Source organism: Carcharhinus amblyrhynchos, chromosome 1 (assembly GCF_965287045.1).
Source record: "Carcharhinus amblyrhynchos chromosome 1, sCarAmb.v2.hapA, whole genome shotgun sequence".
Taxonomy (NCBI): Eukaryota; Metazoa; Chordata; class Chondrichthyes; order Carcharhiniformes; family Carcharhinidae; genus Carcharhinus; species Carcharhinus amblyrhynchos.
The window spans coordinates 103,384,380-103,403,942 of NC_137324.1; the positions used below are offsets into that span (position 1 = coordinate 103,384,380).

Genomic DNA, 19,563 nt, shown 5'->3' on the forward strand with positions numbered 1-19,563 from the left:
AATTGACACTCTTATTGGTCTGTAATGAAAGTTTTTTTTTTGAAAGAAAGTAATGAATTACTTAATTTTTTAAAAGCTTTTTTTGACACATTCTGTGGTCACCGTAGAGTTCATTGGCCCTATACAGTGTATGCGAATGGACATGAAAGTACCATAGCTTGGCATGGGGGATATGAAGGGCCATTCGGAGTGGGTGGGGCACATGGCTTGGTGAGTAGTAAGAAGAAACATGGGGAGGGGAGGGGCAGGAGGGGGGAATGAGATGGCATTGATGGAGAATGTGTGGGAATTGAGAGCTGGAGGCCCTTAATTCCTTCATTAAAATTCAGGAGAGGCAGGCATTTCAAATGGCCCACCTTAGCAGCTGGAAGCCCCTATGGGTGCCTCCAAACTCTTTCCAGGTTTGACTAGTCCAACAGCAGTCCACACCTGCAATGCTGCAATGAGATTCCTACTGTTGGGGGCACAGTCTTCTTAATGGAAGGGCCAAGCCAGGACTTCCCCAGACTCCTGCTACCGTTCACAGTAACTTCATTGCAGTGTTAATGTAAGCCTACTTCTGACACTAATAAATAAACATAAAAACTTCCTCTAGGATGCAAATCCAGGCCTTTAACTCTGCATCCATGAAAAACCCTAAAATAATTGGGGGCACTGGTATAAAACAAAAATGCTGTGTTACTGATTCATGTGTACATAACTATCTTTGGCTTTTGTGCCATCCTAATTCAGGCATTAACTCTATCTTTGTCATATTATCCATCGTCTTCAACGTTGAGCCGGAAAAAGTGTTTTCATTTTGCATTACTCTCCTGACAAAAGCACCATGTGATTCTAAAATACTAACTTAGACATGTTACAATCTAACTAAATCTTTTAAAGAAGATCCTACATGGGATATCAATTGAAAGCAGCAGTGTTGGGATGATTTGATAGAGTGGCACTATATCAGCTTTTTCCCCGCTTCATCTTCTCCCCTTTTATTTCCTGGAAACATTAGCTCTCTTGCTGGCGTATGGTTTCACTGGCAATGAAGTCCTCAGCAGCGGAATAGCGTCCCAGTGTTTCACCTCATCCCAGTGATTACGATGCATCAGGAAGCTTCAAAACTGATCACCATTCAGCTGCTGAGGGCATCATAGGTGAGCTGACTGCTGCTCTCCCTTGATATCCATTTTAATTAGTGACAGCACGGATCTTACCTAGGACAGTGGTGATCAAGAGCTGCGGCCACAGCAGATTTTGTATTATTGCGCTTTCTCAATTGCCGACAGCTAACAAAGCACAGATAGTGACCTCTCTCCTTCCTATTTTAAAACATCCTTCTCTCCTTTTGATTTGTTGTGTGAAAGAAGAGGAAATTGGAGTAAAATGCACATATGCAGGATCATTTCATTTCCTGGCATGTTTAGCTGATTGATAACATACTTGAACAAAAGGAAATTTGGCAGTAATTCTTGGAAACAAAACAAAAGATACAGAATGCCCATAGGTAGGAAAAAGGTTTATCCTGCTCCAGTCATACATGTGGATGGATGATAAAAGACCAATGTATTTCCCCTGAGATGCTATTGTGCTCTACATTTACCTCTTCATCTTCTTCAATGGCAGCAGAATCTTCTCCATCCCCCTCCTCCTCTTCCTCTTCCTCATCTTCCTGGACAATTTTTTGATGTGTTTCAGCTTGTTTTTCCTTTTTGGACTCAGCTTCTGTCTCTTCAGGTTCAGGGTCAAAATTGAAGGTGAAGAAGTTATAAGCATCTTCAGCAGAAGGAAGTTCATCCTGTAAATGTAAAACCCTAGTTTAAACAAATCATAAAGGAGTCTGTTTGCTTCTCGGAATGAAAAGTACTCTGTGAAACTGTCAGCTGCACACTATAACTAAAACTAATTACTGAACTCATACCTTTGCAAAATTTGGATAGGTTGTTCCTTCTGCAAAGAACAGATTAAATGTGAAATTACACAAATCACGTATAACTGGCATATGCACTTATCCCTCAATCTCTTAAACTATAAATCTTGCCATGATTTGTACCAAACCTTTTAAAAGACAAAACTGTACCTGCCTCTACTACTGCCTCTGGCAGCTCATTCCATACACTTACCACCCTCTGTGTGAAAAAATTGCCCTTCTGGACCCGTTTATATCTCTTCCCTCTCAGCTTAAATCTATGCCCTCTAGTTTTAGACACCCCTACCTTGGGGAAAAGATGTTGACTATTTACCTTATTTATGCCCATCATTATTTTATAGACCTTTACAAGATCACCCCTAAGCCTTCTAAGCTCCAAGGAAAAAAGTCCCGGTCCATCCAGCCGCTCATTAAAACTCAATTCATCAAGTCCCTGGAGCATTCTGGTAATTTTTTTCTGCACTGTTTCTAGTTTAATAATTTCCTTTCTATAATAGGGTGACTAGAACTGTACACAATATTCCAAGTGTGGCCTTACCAATGTCTTGTACAACTTCCATAAGATATCCCAACTGCTGTATTCAATATTCTGAACAATGAAATCAAGCATGCAAATACCTTCTTCACCACTGTGTCCACCTGTGACTCCACTTTCAAGGAGTTATGAACCTGTACCTCTGAATCACTTTGTTCTATAACTCTCCCCAGTGCCCTACCATTAACTGAGTAAGTCCTGCCCTGGTTCGATCTACCAAAATGCATTATCTCACATTTTTCAACATTAAACTCCATATGCCATCCATCAGTCCACTGGCCCAATTGATCAAGATCCTGTTGCAATCCGAGATAACTTTCTTCACTGTCCACTATGCCAACAATCTTGGTGTCATCTGCAAACTTATTAACCATGACTCCTAAATTCTCATCCAAATCATTAACATAAATGACAAATAACAGTGGACCCAGCACCGATCCCTGAGGCACACCGCTGGTCACAGGTCTCCAGTTTGAAAAACAACTCTCTAAACCCAACCATCCTCTGTCTTCTGTCATCAAGCCAACTTTGTATCCAATTGGACACCTCACCCTGGATCCCGTGAGATTTAATATTATGCAACAACCTACCATACCTTGTTAAAGGTCATGTTGAAGTCCATGACGACAACGTTGACTGCACTGAGCTCATGTACCTTCTTGGTTACCCCTCAAAAAACTCAATCAAATTTTTGAGACATGATGTTCCATTCACAAAGCCATGCTGACATCTACAAGGCACAAGTCGGGAATGTAATGGAGTACTCTCCATTTGCCTAGAGGAGCTTTTTTAAATTCATTTATGGTATGTGGGTGCTGCTGGCTAGACCAGAATTTACTGCCCATTCTTAGTTGTCTTTGACAAGGTGATGGTGGCCTGCCTTCTTTAACGAATACAATCCCCAAGGTGTAGGTACAGTCACAGTGCAGTTCCAACAATATGAAGAAGCTCAACACCGTCCAGGGCTGAGCAGCCCACTTGATTGTTACCCTTTTCACAAACATTCAACCCCTCCACCACAAACAAACAGTGGCAGCAGAGTTTACCATCTACAAGATGCACTGAGAGAACTCACCAAGGTTTTTTAGGCAACATCTTCTAAATCCATGTCCCCTACCATCTACAAAGACAACAGCATTAGACACCTGGGAATGCCACCACCTGGAGGTTCATCTCCAAGTCACTCACCATCCTGAGTTGGAAATATATCACCGTTCCTTCACTGCTGCTGGGTCAAGTCTTGGAACTCTTTCCCTCGCTGTGCTGTGGGTGTACTACACCTCAGGGACTACAGTGGTTCAAGAAAGCAACTCACCACCACCTTCTCAAGGGCAATGGACAATAAGTCAGGGGCAGTAAGGGCTAGCCTAGTCAGCAACACCCACATCCTGTAAAATGAATTTTAAAAAATACAGTTTATGTAAGAATACAATGTTGGCAAGTGTGAGGTTATCCACTTTGGTAGGAATAATAGTAGGAAGGACTACTACTTACAGGGCGAAAAGCTGCAGCATGCTACGGTGCAGAGGGACCTGGGGGTCCTTGTGCATGAGTCGCAAAAACCCAGCCTACAGGTGCAGCAGGTGGTCAGGAAGGCAAATGGGATGCTGGCCTTCATAGCGAGGGGGATTGAATATAAAAGTAGGGAGGTCTTGCTGCAACTGTACAGGGCACTGGTGAGGCCGCAGCTGGAGTACTGTGTGCAGTTTTGGTCGCCGCACTTGCGCAAGGATATTTTGGCCTTGGAGGGTGTGCAGAGGTGGTTCGCTAGGCTGATACTGGAGTTGAGGGGGTTGAGCTATGAGGAGAGGCTGAATAGACTGGGCTTGTACTCGTTAGAGTTTAGAAGGATGAGGGGGGATCTTATTGAGACGTATAAGATGATGAAAGGGATGGATAGGGTAGAGGTGGAGAGGTTCTTCCCACTCAGAAAGGACAGCAGGACTAGAGGGCACAGCCTCAAGATAAGGGAGGGGCAGTTTAGAACAGAGTTGAGGAGGAACTTCTTCACTCAAAAGGTGGTGAATCTCTGGTATTCTCTGCCCGTTGAAATGGTGGAGGCTACCTCGCTAAATATATTTAAGACGCGGGTAGATAGGTTTTTGGTAGGCAAGGGAATTAAGGGTTATGGGGAGAAAGCGGGAAAGTGGAACTGAGTCACTTCAGATCAGCCATGATCTTATTGAATGGCGGGGCAGGCTCGAAGGGCTAGATGGCCTACTCCTGCTCCTATTTCTTATGTTCTTATGTTCTTAAGAAACATAACTATGAAAATATGCTATGTGCTGTTTACAGATAGGTCAAGCTACCATTGCTCCTACATGTACTATACTGGCATATTGTTTAACTTCTATATTTTATAGAGCTGAATGATCTCTTGGTGAACAGCACTATTCAAGCAGAGCTGTTTTCTTTATTTTCAAGGTTCTGGAAGATGGGTCAATAATATGCAGGGTATAATACAGTTTCCAGCAAATGGGTTCCAGATTTTGACAACATGAGATCCCAATCCGTGTGGTGTTCATTCAGGTCTCTTTCTGTACTGAACACATTAAAATAATCAGCTTCAGTTACTTGGAGACTGTATCCCTAATGATTTGTACCCAAAGTATTTAGTTGGCTGCAAAAATGATGAATTATATACTTAGCAGGCTGACAGAGACACCTGTGAAAATATAGCAGAAATAATATAAAGGTAAGCAATACCTCTTATTATGCACATTTCCTCAAAAGAGAGTAGATTTTATATTATTCAAGAAAAGTAATCATCTGATTATTCAATAAATCTTATTTTCTCATTTCATGCAACTTGGGAAACTATTCATTACATTAAAAAAACATATGAACTAGAAATCATAATTTATCAATTTGCATATAGATTGAATAATATTTTAACGTAATATCTTGGGTAAGTCATACCACAAGGTACATGTTCAAAGGGGAGTGCAATTATATTGCTCTGATTTAATCACACGCACTGTCCCTTCACCTGAGCAGAATTTAAGGATTTATCTCAAGGCTGGAATTCTCTGACCTTGCCCATGCTGGGATTCTCCAGTCCCGCTGCAGTGATTGGAGATTTGGCTGAGCACCAAATTCTCCATTCACACTGGCAGCGGAGCATGCGAGATCAGAGAATTCTGGCCAATACATTGCAGTCCAACTAACAATATGAAATGACAGTCGTTAAGCAATATTTCCTAAGTTGGGAGAGAACTAAATGCTAATAAATAGCATTAATTATAATCACATTACATCATTCCTTGTAAGCTTGGTTACAAACAAACATTTTGCTTCATTATTAAAGTCAAAATGGTTTTGGCAACTAAGCACTTGCGTTAATATCTCACCATCTGGAGTCTATTACGAGGATATACAAAAAGAAAACAATCTCCCTTCAACACTATGGCATACTAGAGAAAGGGTAAGTTTTCTTATTGAAAGAAAATGCAGAGAGAAGCAGATGACCAAAGTTTACTTAAAGAGGCAGAATTGAGTAATTTAACCACGGGAAGACTGAAGTTTGAAGAATTGGTGAAGAGTTAAGTATTTACAACTCTTAAAAAAAAGACTTTGGCTGGAATTTTATCACTGATTGCGGGCTTGCACAACGGAATTTTCCATTGGCCTCAAGGGGGATTTCACAATCTCGCCCGAGCGCAGTCGTAAAATCCCACCCTTTCACTTTTCCCTTTTTGGAAGCATACACGATCATTCAAAAGAAATAATTGGTATGTGGAAAAACTTAATTAACAAATACAAATCCTGAAGATCTGAAATAAAAGCAACATTTTAGTACTGTACAGGAAATAATTCAACCTCTTTCACAGAAAATAGGCTCACATTTTAGACGAGACCCTTTATGGGAACTGATGAACTTTGACAAGGAATTACATTTTTATACTAGAGATTTGAACTCATCGAATCCCAACACAGAAGAAACCATTCAGTCCATTGATCTGCACCGATTCTCTGACAGAGTATCTTACCCAGGCCCTTTCCCTTGCCTTAGCTCATAAATTTCCTACAGCTAATCCCCCTAACCTACATATCTTGGGACACTGAGGGGCAATTTAGTATGGCCAATCTGGCTAACCTGCACATCTTTGTTCTAAATGCTCACAGATCTGTTGTGCATTGCCAGCATTTTCCATTTTCATTTCATAAGATCTGTAAAGAGGATCATTTCATCCTCTCTAGATCATCTATCTTCCAATGCATCTAAGTCAGTTTTACATGCTTCCAGGGGTTCCTCCTCCATCATTTTATCTGAAAGGCTATTCCACACAAGAATACAAGAATTAAAGCAGGCCATTTAGTCCCTGCTTTCCCATTTGATAGCATCATGGCTGACCTAACTGTGGCCTCAATTCTATTTTCCTGTTGGCTCCCCATATCCCTAGACTCCCTTGCTGATCAAAATTCCATCTAGCTCTGCTTTGAATATATTCACTGACCCAGTCTCCATTGCTTTCTGGGAGAAGATCAGTTGCAAAAACACTAACAATCCTTTGAGGTGCAAAAGAACCCATACATTTTATACTAGGCCTTCTATTCCTAGGTTCTCCCACAAGGGGAAACATCCATTTAGCATCCACCTTGTCAAGTCCCCCCAGGATCTTCTGTTTCAATAAGAACATCTCTCATTCTTTAAATTCCAATGGGTATAGACGCAACCTTCTCAACCTTACCTCATAAGGTAACTCCTTCATCCTAAGAATCAGTTGCATGAAGCACGAATTGCTGCTTGTGCGATTATTTCCTTTCTTAAATAAGGAGCCTAAAACTGTATGCCATACTCCAGATCCAGTCTAACAGCTTTTGCAACACTTCCCTACTTTAATACTTGGTTTCCCTTGCAATAAACGTCAATGTTCCATTTGCCTTCCTGATCAGACATAGATCACATTTTAGCTGAAGAGTTTTCTGACATCAATCCCTTTTACTTATTTATAACTTGTGTCTCTTTGTCATATTTTTAATTTAAAGTACCATTCCAGATTTATTTTTCCCCATCTTTTACTGCCTTTTGAAAATCAACCTTCAGATGCGCACTTCTGGGTTCAAATGTCAATATGGTCTTTTTAGCTCAGGCCTCAGTACTATGGATGAGCTTCAAGATTCTTTACTGCAGTGCCTCTAGCACTTGAATGCTGATACTGTACTCAAGACATTCTGACAAGACCACATTTCGAGCGTTACTCCCTCTGACTTTGCAGTTAAACATTCCTTAATTTTGAATGAATACCATTCTGCATTGTTCATGCGTGTTGAACATACTACTACATCCAATAAGACACACAGGCCTCTTAATTTCATCTTAAACTATTTTGACACTGTCAGGGAAGTACATGGGTCGAATCTTTCTCTGGGCTCAAGAAAACCTAACGTGTGCATTAGTGTGCTCACAAACTGCACACCTAACCCGTGTATAACCTCATATGCCATTGCTGCCTTCTTACACTGGTCAGGTTCGCAATGCAGTATGTTGTCGCATTGGAGTGTCTGAGAAGTGTGTGCAGAAACAGACAAGTTAGGAGGTGACCTCAGATCTCCAGTACAGTGGGCAGGATTCTCTGGTCTTCTGACAGTGCCTCTCTTGCACAGGAGGCAGTACGCCACTGGACAGTACACGGTCAATGGGATTTCCAATTGACTCCATCCTCCACTGCCAGGAAATCTGCAGTAGGGGTGTTCTGTTGGCAGGACCACAAGATCCCACCAGCATGAACGGCCAGATTCCAACTTCAAACAGCATTCAAAGACCCACTAAACTCACAGCGCACCCTTCCATACATACATACACACAAACAATCTGGAGACCGTACGATAGCAACAAAAAATAGCTACATTTCATGGGAAAAAACAAACCTCATCATCAAATAAGAGACTTCATATCACTGACAGTGAGAAAAATACATTGTCATGTGAAAAACACCTTGTAGTATTTATAATCCTATTTGCTAGTGCTAACAAACTGGAAAATACATCAAAGAGACAATCTGCTATTACAATCTCTTGAAACTGTTAGTCATTTTCAGGTGAATGCAACATCTGTTTTGTTGAAACTATTATAAGTTGAATCTCGGTCAAGCTTTGAATATGGCTGCAGCTGTCCAAACTATAGATTACTTTCTGGGGAGGAGGAAAACAGAAGATTTTCATTTCAATATCAGAATGCCTGTCAATCAAAGGGGATCGATAGTTAGTTTTTCATGTGTAGATTTTTTATAAGTATCAAGGCCGGTTTTTGTAAATCAGCCAAAGCCATTTAAATCACAGTAGAGAAGTTAACAGCCCAGATAAACAGGAGATTTTGATTCTTCTTTTGTCCACTGAAACTATGGTGTCTTCTACCCCATCCAAGCATTATGCTAAAATCATGTTGAGATCTAACATTTTCCTCCTGCCCTGCCCCGACCAAGTCAGGAATTTTGACTCGTTTAGTCTCTATAAAGCGTAACAAATCTCATGCAGAGAGCTAGTGTGAATTCCTAAGACAATTGCAAAAGACCCAATGACCTCAATTTCCGATCCCCCCTCAGCGGGTTTTGAGGTGAAAGAAAGCATGAAATTGCATGGATGAGATGAAAACTCAACCAAAAAAATGGATCTGGAACTCTCCCATTTTCAGACTAGCTGGACACTTAGAAAAAATCTCATCAAATACCTCTCCATGTTTTTGTGCTTGGACAAACAGGGTTAGACTTTGTTCACCTGGCGCTGATAAAAGACTGCCCAAAGATTTCAGTGCAAACTTATTAGCATATGGGTAGGTAAGTGGCACAACTCTTTCTGGGCTTAATATTGAGTTCAGCACATTCAGACCATGAGCTCTGTTTTCCATTTTGATTTTTTTTTGCCAGTATATATCTTGTTCCTGAGTTTTCGTTTCAGAAGATGCTGATCCTTGTTCTGCTATCTGACCTTTATGCCACTATTAACATCTGCTTCAATCTTTAGCACTACCTTCATCACTCCCTTTGTCTTGTATCCATGATATATTTGCCATTTTATCTCTCCTGACCTCCAACATATTCCTGACTGTTCATTTTGCTGCACCCTTCCCTTGTTAACAGCATGGAACCTATTGCATTTCTACTATTCAGCTCTGAATAAGTCATGTGGACTTGAAATGTTAACTCAGTTTCTCTCTCCACAGATGCTGCCAGACCTGCTAAGTTCTTCTAGTAAGTTTTTGTTATAATTTCAGGTTTCCAGCATCCTCAGTATGTTGCTTTCATATTGTTAGAATGGCCAGCTCATCAATCTCGGCTGGCTTCCCATCCATAATTATATTAAATACACATTTTAATATTACAGTTAATTTAACTTCTATAACAGACACATGGATATGCCTTAAAACAGGAGGTGATTGGATCTGGAAGACTTGCCTGTGCTTTCTGCTTCACTTTATTTGCTATTTCACGAAACCTCACTTTTGAAGATGGAAAGGGCGATTCATCAGCACTTGGTCTCTTCATCTCATTCTTGTCTACCTGTCACAACAACAATAAATTAACTGCATTTGAAGCTTTGATTCCTGACTTCTGGGTTGGAATTTCAGTCACAACAAGATTCCGATATAACTTACGTTAAAATTATATCAAGTTCAGCTCCCAAAAATTTAAATCTATGACACACCTGGGCTGGATTTTACAGCACAGATCGGGTGCCCCCATTGGACTGGCAATCTCAACGTCATCATGCAAACCTCTAAAATTACTTATGGTAAGCGGGCACAGAAATGGACAGCCCATTTTGAAATTGCTCATTAAAAACTATTGTTAAGCTTATTTATTAATGTCACAAGTCAGCTTACATTAACACTGCAATGAAGTTACTGTCATGTCCCAGCACCCGTTCGGGTGCACTGAGGGAGAATTTAGCATGACCAATGCACCTAACCAGCACATCTTTTGGACTGTGGGAGAAAACCCATGCAAGCACAGGGAGAACGTGCAAACTCCACACAGTCACCCAAACCAGGAATCGAACCCACGTCGCTGACGCTATGAGGCAGCAGTGGAAACCACTGTGCTGCCCCAACCCATTGTTAACAACCCAATTGTCAGCAATTTTTCATTGCCTGCTGCATTTTCAGCATGTTGCACATGAAAATATTTGGGAGTATCTTACGGCAGCCAAGACAAGGCACCACAAGGAGAAAAGAAAAGGCTGGCCACCAGGACCATGGCTCAATAAATGTAGCAGCAGACTCTGCTGGTGAAGGTGGCAGTGGCTGCATGTTTTTGTTAAACTAATGTCTTTGCTTTCCTGAGCCTCCAATAAATAAAAGAGGTTTAGAAGGACCTTTAAACTTGTAACCGTGACTGACTTCTTCTCTGCGGTATTACCCTTCTGCTGTGTGATGTCCCAACCATCAGTCCCATTGGGTATGGAGTCCACCTTCGCATCGTTGATTGGCCTCCTTCCCGCTGAATGGCTACTAAATGATTGACTGGGCAAACTGACTTGACGGCAGCAGGAGCAAGCAGATCACTCAACCACTGATCCACCTCCCCCCACTCCAACGTCTGTTGAGAAACAGAAAATCTAATCCACAGAGTCTGGGGAAACACTGATTCACATTTGGACAAAGCACCCATCCAGACTGAGGTACAGGTATTTGCCAAGACATTCTATCAATCACCATTAATTTTGGAATGAGCAGAGCAAGGGTAGGAAGTTACCAGGAAACTATCACTTCAAGGAAAGTAGCCAGTTCAAATGACCCATCACCGGACGAAGAAAACCGTGGTGGGTGAAGCAGAATTCCCCTCTCTTGCTGAGGAACAAGGGACACAATAACAATAACATGTAGCCTTAGATTTTGCGGGTCAGCAGTGAAGGAACTCCCTGTTTGTAATGCTTACAATTGCCCATATACATCATGTGGGGTTTTGCATGGCAACTTATAGTAGGTAGAGAACATTTCACTGGGGGAGATTTTTGTGACCAGAGCATTTGATTGTGTACGTGGTCAACTAATCCCTCTTCACTGAGATACACAGAGATACACAAAAGTTAGAATATTTAATTCATTGCAATGTTATGCACAGGGCACAAAACTGAAAGGATAGAAAGATGGGATCAAGAGGGGGTGTTAACAAGACAGAAAGAGAACGTTAAGAAAAATCTCCTACCGTAATATCATCTAAAGCAATAAGATCCCACACTTGTAAAAGTAAGCTTTCAGTGCTAGAGAGATCGTTTGATGGAAACTGAGTCTTATCACATTGTTAAAAATTCACATGGACATGAGCTGGCCAGTTCTACATTTTCTTGTGTATGGTGAGTTTACGTGAATGACGTTGAATGTCTCTGTGAGATATTGATGGGGTATTAGGGCAAATCAGACAGTAACCTGACTTTGTTGTTCAGTGCATGCATAGAAGTTAGAAATTGGTGTCTGATTTATTCCTTAATTAAGATACATACAGAGTAAACAGATTCTCTTTAAGATCTGAGGAATTAGTGGTGAGGAGATATATTTTGCTTGCTAAAAGAGAAAACGTGGAGTCTTTTGCTACTTTTTATACAATGAGGAGAGTTATTACTTATTAATGCATTAAAATCATTACATGCTTTGCTGGCAAAAATAAATTCACCAGGTATTATATAACCTTACTTCACCCATCAGACCATAAATTGCAAAATTGTGATCTCTCTCAAGCTGTCTAGTGTCCAATTCATGTATACAGTTTTTATTGTTATGACATCTGGGGCATGTAATCAGATGACAAAATATTGGACAGAGTAAAGGTAAACCGCTGCCCACAAGGCATTTGGAGAAGACTGGCTCATGTAAATACTGCTGCCTAATAAAGCATCCATTTTGTGCCTTATACAAATGGTCTCCTTTACAGAACACAAAATAAGCTTCTTTATGCTTGACATTAATAGGAAATTGATGAGGCATTAAATAAATTAGAGTCAATTTGGAATCAGCTTAAAAGGTTTGGTGTTCTGAAGTAAATAATTAGTGTATTTTAGCAATTACAGAAGAATGCAGAGAGTCCAATTAATGATGCTGTTTATTTTCTGTGTTCCATACCAAGTTGACAATTATCCTGATGAAATATCTTCCATATCTTCAACAAACAACTCTGACCTGGCAGGCAGAACATCATTTCATACTGCAGTGCAGCTGTTGTTTTATACTTTCCATTGCATGATTCCTAAGGGAAACAAATAAGAGTGCCCTGCTGCACTGCCAAGTGAGATTCAGCGCTTCCAATAGAGTCTGCAGCCTGGGCGATTGTTAAGTTATATACACTGTGTTAGCAAACTAACCAATAGGGCCCTAAAGGAAGAATACCCTCTTTTCCTAGCAATAGCTCAAGCAGTGAGAACTGCCGGATTTCAAAATTTGCTCTGGTCTCTGCCCAATGATACAGAATTATGGTGGGATGAGAAGAGACCCTGAAATAACCTTCAACTGGCCACTTAAGGGCCTCAATTGACCCAAGAGGGGGTGGGCCTCACGGAACATAAAACACTTACAAATACAGAGTGATCAGAAATCAGAGAACGATGAGGGTCTAAAAATAAATTATGCGCTTATACTAATATCAGTTATTAATACTTTCAAATGTCTTTTCTCACCTCAGTATCAAATCGAGTAACTGAGTCTTGGTCTTTGAAATGTGTAAGATGCAGAGACGGTGCACTTGCTTCCCCTTGCTTGATGGCACTCTGTGCTTTAAACTAAACAATATTTTTAAAGATATAAATATTAATAGGGAAAGGTTAAATATGCATGATACACAGACACTCACCCACACACACACAGACAATTCATTTTATTCAACTTCAAGAAAGTTAGGGCCTAACAAAACCAAGCCACCTGCCTTCAGCTCTAAAACCAGTGGCCAACACAGTGGCTGTTATACCATTCAGACACTCCCATGTCCCACCAACTCCATACAGGGAACTGAAATTATTCTTCCATTGCCTCAAACTGAATATAGTTCAATTGATTTCTGGAGGCTGTAGAGTTCACTCAGATCTTCACAAGAATTCATCACTGTAATCTCTAAATCAACAGAACCAGCTCACATCAATCTACTTCAATGATATGCTATAAAACGTCAGTTGATTAATATGCAGCACATTACTTTGTCAGAATTGGAATAGAATATTAAAAATTGTACAACATGTATTCAGCTGATGGAAAAATGAAAGATGTTTAACAAAAAGAAAAAAATTCAGAGTTGTTGACCAGGGCTCTTGTGGACCCAGGGAGATGGAGTGTTGCAGGTACAAGACTGTCCACCAAACATGTATTGCAAAACCTAATGCTGCCTGTTCTAAAGAGTCTGCTACAAATCATCCCAGTAGTAACCAATATCCAAATCTCTGGTACAAAATAAACATTACATCCCTTTCCTCTCCTGCCATAAATATACATTTGGAAGTAAATAAAATCACTGGAGTTTTATTTGAATAAATTAATACGGTGGCACAGTGGTTTGCACTGCTGCCTCACAGCGCCAGGGACCCAGGTTCAATTCCCAGCTTGGGCCACTGTCTGTGCAGAGACTGCACATTCTCCCAGTGTTTGCAAGGGTTTCCTCTGAGTGCTCCAATCTCCTCTTACCAATCCAAAATATGTGCTGGTTCACTGCATTGGCTACGCTAAATTTTTCCTCAGTGTATCCAAACAGGTGCTGAGAACATGCTCCCAAGCCATACATGTGGCTGCCAATGGTTAATCTGTCACTGCTCCATGCAAAGATAAACCATGTGCACATGAAGCAAAGTGGATTAGGTTAGTTGTTGCTTTAAAAAGCAGAGGTGGAAATCCAGTGGCGTTATTATGTATGCTATCTGGAGGAATATGTATGAACGTTACCTAGAATCACCTCAGTGCTGGCTTGGTTAGCAGTGAAGACTGAGCTGCAAACATTCCACCTGTCTCCTCCTCCCACGCCCCTCCATTAAGGAGTGATGGTGATATTCTGTCCACTCTGCATTTAGTTCAGACACACTACATTTTAAAGATTTTTTAAGGTATCGGTCAATGAATTGCTGCTGTGGGTGAGAGTGATGGCAGTGTGTCATAGACTAGAGGGCATCGACTGATGGAACTGGCTAATATTTGCAGGTCTCTGCAAGTATGTAGATAATGTGAAGAAGACAAATAAACAATAGGTGCTGAGCGCTCTGCAGTAAATCAACTGAGTGGTTCCGATGGCGAGGGCCAAGAGTGAACATCGGATTATTCATGATCAGCAGAAACCAAATATGTAGTTCCCTCCCACAAAGTCTGTCTTCTTTTCTCAGACAAGCATTTTAATTTTTAACTATTAGATGGTAGATTCTCTGAGCCAAGTACAAAAAGGGTATTTATGCAAAATAGTACAAACGTTGATTGCTGTTTAGAAATTCAAGAGATTGCTTTCATATTATTTGTTTTCTTTCACGTAATAGAGTATCAGGATACAAACTACTCAAACATCCTAATATAAAAAATAGAGTACTAGAATTGGACAACAGGGTGATTGAAGAATCATAGAAACTCTACTGACAGAAGGAGACCATTCGGCCCATGGAGTCTGCACTGACAACAATCCCATTCAGACCCTATCCCCAAAACCCCTTGTATTTACCTTGTAATTCCTCTAACCTAAGCATCCCGGGACACTGAGGGACAATTTTACAATGGCCAATCAACCTAAGCTGCGCATCTTTTGACTGTGGGAGGCAACCGGAGCACCAGGAGGAAGCCCACGAAGACACAGGGAGAATGTGCAAACTCCATACAGACAGTGACCCAAGCCAGGAATTGAACGCACGTCCTTGGAACTGTGAGGCAGCAGTGGTAACCACCGTGCCACCTTGCCACCCCAATCCGTGCCAGGTCACATGCATTAATCAATAATAATTGCATTCTTCACATTATCAAATAGGAATATTGAAGTATTCAGATTTTAATAACAAAACTGTCACACTTAAAAGTAACATTTTACCAACAAGGAAAGCATTAGCTCAACAGATTATCCTGGTGAAAGAAGTGTGTGTGCTTTCGAAACAGGCATACCCTGGCTGCTTTCAGCTTCTCCCTCATTTTCTCTCGCATGGAGTATTCAGCAAAACTTGTTCCTGGGGTGGAGACAGGAAGAGGAGGAAGACCTGAAAGAGATTAATTGACAATATCTTTCAAAAGAAAGCAAATAGCAGTACATTGTATTGAAAGAATAGTTCAGCTTTGTCACTCTTCAGCATGAAAACAATGACACCAACAGAATTTGTCAGAAAATCAACAACTCAAAATTAATTCTGCAGATGAAAATTACTCAAAGTTAAATAATGACTTCTTGACTCAAGGCAAAACATTGAGAAAATTAAAAGATTCATCAGAGAGACAGCTTTACAAGTTGTTTTGGTTGCATTGTCTCTTTGTGACCAGGGTGCATTCCAATGCAAGGAGACATTAAAGAAGATAAAGGCAAATTACTGCGGACGCTGGAACCTGAAACAAAAACAGAAAAGGCTGGAAAATCTCAGCAAGTCTGACAGCATTTATGGAGAAAGAATAGAGCCATCTGGATGATCACAAATGTTGGCTCTATTACCTCTCCACAGATGCTGTCAGACCTGCTGAGATTTTCCACCATTTTCTATTTTTGTTTCAGATCCCAGTTCAGGCAAACGATCATCCAGACATTGTAAGTGGCCTTGTGGGCCATTGATGACTGGAACAACACCTAGTCTTGGAAAAAATTACTATAATCTCAGTTGGCCAGTTTTCTTTAGTGGGGACACCATATTTATGACTAGTACTTCATCTTATCCAGGAATATTTCTTTAAACTTTGTCAACTGGTCCTTTAGTTTTTCTAGTGACTTTTCCTTGTAGGCAGCCAAACTAATTTTCACATTTTCCTGGATAAGCATTGATTTGTTCCTTTAAACTTTGCTTCACGAAATAGGAATTTTGTCGTATCTTTGCCAATATTAATCTAAATTAGATTTATAATGCCTCTTAATTCTATTAGTTCAGTCAATAATGGATTAAGACTTGCATTGATTTGGCACCTTTCATGACATCAGGATATCTCAAAGCAGTTACAGCCAATGAGGTATTTTGTCAGCAAGGTGAGATGGCCATGCGTGTTCTGGATGATGGTGTCCTCTGACCCATTCCTGGTCACTAATGGAGTTAAACAGGGCTGTCTGCTAGTGCCAACCCTCTTCAGCATGTCTTTCTCCACAATGGTCTCCAATGCTTTCTATGATGGTGATCCTGGCATCAAAATCAGGTATCATCTGGATGGGAGGCTGCTTGGTCTGAGATAACTACAGGCAAAACCAAGATCTCCAAGCACATAATTCGCAATTTCCTGTTTGCCAGTTATGGCATATTAGCTGCTGGACTCGCAACATAGCACAGTCTTATTCTCCAATATATGCCAACTTCAGCCTCACAATCAACACTGAGAAATGAGGTAATGTCCCAGATGCTCCCAAAAAGACCTATCTCACACCTAAGATGTTAGTCCATGACCAGAACCTGTCAACTGTACAGAGGTTCACTTATCTCAGCAACACGCTCTTTCGACTTCTCTATATTGATGAGACGCATGCAAGAATTGCCAAGTGAGACTTGGACTGTAGATCAGTATCATGTCAATGAAGCTAAACCACCTAGACTCGAGTCACCTTTAGAAGTTTCTGAAAATCAAATGACAGGGCAAAATACCAGACACTGAGATATTACCTGAGCTGGCATGCCAAGTGCCCGCCAAGTCACAATGGACTGTACCCGGCACTTGTTAAGGGGAGCTTGAATCTGAGATGTACTCTCATGGTGGTCAAAGGAAGCATTACTAGGACATTCTGGAGATTTCAATCAGGAGTTTTGATATTGACCTTTGAATGCAGGATTCAACCAAATAAAAAAATGGTGTAGCCTCCTTCGAAAGCAAGTGCATATCAAAGGCAGAAAAGAAATGCAAGGAGAGGATATCCCAGGCCAGCAACTCATCCAAAACTCACTATTTTGTGAATCCTGTTCTATTTTCAGCAGAATTTTCAGGACACAGATCGACCTTAGCATCACAACAAACTCATGGTAACCCTACCAACCACCCCAGATGATGAATATAGTCATCTTTGCCTCAAAGGACAAACGAGAAAGACTGTTATTATCTTTTACGTCCATCACAGACAATGACACAGTTTAACGGCTGATCTGAAATACACACAGCGTGGCCTTACCTGCTGGTCACACCATGCTCCCAGCTAAATCTTGTTCACTGCGGCAGGATGGGGAAATCCCACTGGCAGGAAGAGTAGTAAGATTCTAGCCATAATCTCTGACAATGCATACTCCCTTCTGTCATATGTGCTCCTTTTGCAAGCACTCCTAACACACACATCCTCCTCTCCCCCTCACCTGCACTCACCCCTCTGCCTCTGGTTCATACGTGACCACTTTGCCCACACTTACACCCACTCCCTCTTGCTTTTGCAAACTCCCTTCCTCTTGTTTGTGCACCCTCCCCCTCATTCACACAGTCACTCCCCATCTCTCTCATGCACTCCAACTCTCCAACTTCTCTCTCTGATATCGCTCTCTTGCACAGATTCCCCTTTCCTCTTATGTACTACCACCTCTCTTTCTCTTTCTTGACCACTCCCATTATTATTCCTGCCCACATACTCCTCCCTCTCTAGGAGAGGCCTTAGTTTTAGGCTAAGTGATTGCAGATTTGAAACAGAAATAAGGAGGAATTACTTCATTCAAGGAGTCTGTGGAATTCTCTACTGCAGAGTGCAGTGGATGCCAGAACACTAATCAAATTTGAGGAAAGAGATAGGTTTTTCATTAGTATCAGGTTGAAGAGTTTTGGGGAGTGGACAGGAAAGCCAAGATGATATTAGCCCTTATTGTGCTGACTGGCAGAGCAGGTTTGAGGGGTTGAATTTCCTATTCCTGATCCCAATTCTCATGTTCTCTCACATGCATTTCCATCTCTCCCTCTTGCACGTACTGCCAACTCTCTCTCCATTCCTTGTGCGCACACATACACCGACCTATCCTCTCCTACACATGTACTCCCGCCTATTTCCTCTCTCCCTCACCCACACACCTGCCTCTCTCTCATGCTCCTTCTCCCTTCCCACCCTCTCGGACACCCCCCATCTCACACACCTCTCTTCTGTTACAGCACACTTGCCTGCCCTCTCTCACACACTTTCCCATCCATCTCCACCTCCCCCTCTCTCTTTCCCCCAAACTTACACCATCTGTTGGCCACCTGAGATTGGGTAATTTAATGTAGAAAGCACAACACATTGAAATGCTTAAATTAAACTCTTTTGCTTTTACATGTGCAGCACAACTAGAACGTTAATCATTTAAGTTATACGTACAAATAGATAAACATGTGAAGCCAACCAGAATATTTAACCATTTTCCACTGGAATAGATTATAGCAGTAAAAACTGAAAATTGTTTGCTTTCAACTGCCATTATTTTATCACAACTTTAGTCAAACTAGCTACTTGCGCAGTTGAGAAGACAAAAGGATTGCTGCAATTACAGCTGGAAAACATACAGGTGGTTACTTGAGACCGAAGAAAGCACGCAACATTTGTTATTTTTAGTTAGAAACAACTTACTTCTTTGTTGATGAGTAATTACATTCATTTCTTGTATGGATTCTTCAGAATGCAAATCAACAATGTCATCAATAAGCTAAGAAGAAGAAATTGAGTCAGTGCCAACAATGGTCACAAATCTCTCTCATTTTGAAATAAAAGCAATTAAAATTAGATAATTTTAAGCAGAATTGGAATCAGAAGTAAGTTAAATGCACAAAAAGCATATTCAAAATGAATTGGCCCCTTTGCTTGTAGATTTCAAATAACAAACAATCAGCACTCTCTTCTCATGAAGTATAAATTGTTCTGCCCTGATGAGTGTCAACAGTATGTCTCGTTTTTCAGCAAAGCTCAAGTTCTGTACCACCAAATGATTATTTCAAATTTAGTTGCTTTGGTGTAGTCGATCAAGTTTAGTAACATTGCTTAAGGAATAAAACAATGTATTTTGTGGGGAAAAAAAACAACTTCCAATGCAACCTGCTGAATCTCTGACCTTT

At 40.9% G+C, this 19,563-nt stretch overlaps 1 protein-coding gene across 6 annotated transcripts in view; it reads right to left on the reverse strand.

The window, feature by feature from the left end:
• cc2d2a (coiled-coil and C2 domain containing 2A) overlaps window positions 1-19,563 on the reverse strand; it is a 140,611-nt gene that overhangs the window by 94,473 nt on the left and 26,575 nt on the right. For all 6 annotated transcript variants that reach the window (XM_080189982.1, XM_080189975.1, XM_080189958.1 and 3 more), the window contains 5 exons: window positions 19,082-19,157; window positions 15,496-15,587; window positions 13,059-13,160; window positions 9,845-9,949; window positions 1,589-1,783 (listed from right to left, as the gene is read on the reverse strand). In XM_080189982.1, coding sequence (XP_080046108.1) covers window positions 1,589-1,783; window positions 9,845-9,949; window positions 13,059-13,160; window positions 15,496-15,587; window positions 19,082-19,157 — 570 coding nt within the window. The remainder of the gene's footprint in view (window positions 1-1,588; window positions 1,784-9,844; window positions 9,950-13,058; window positions 13,161-15,495; window positions 15,588-19,081; window positions 19,158-19,563) is intronic.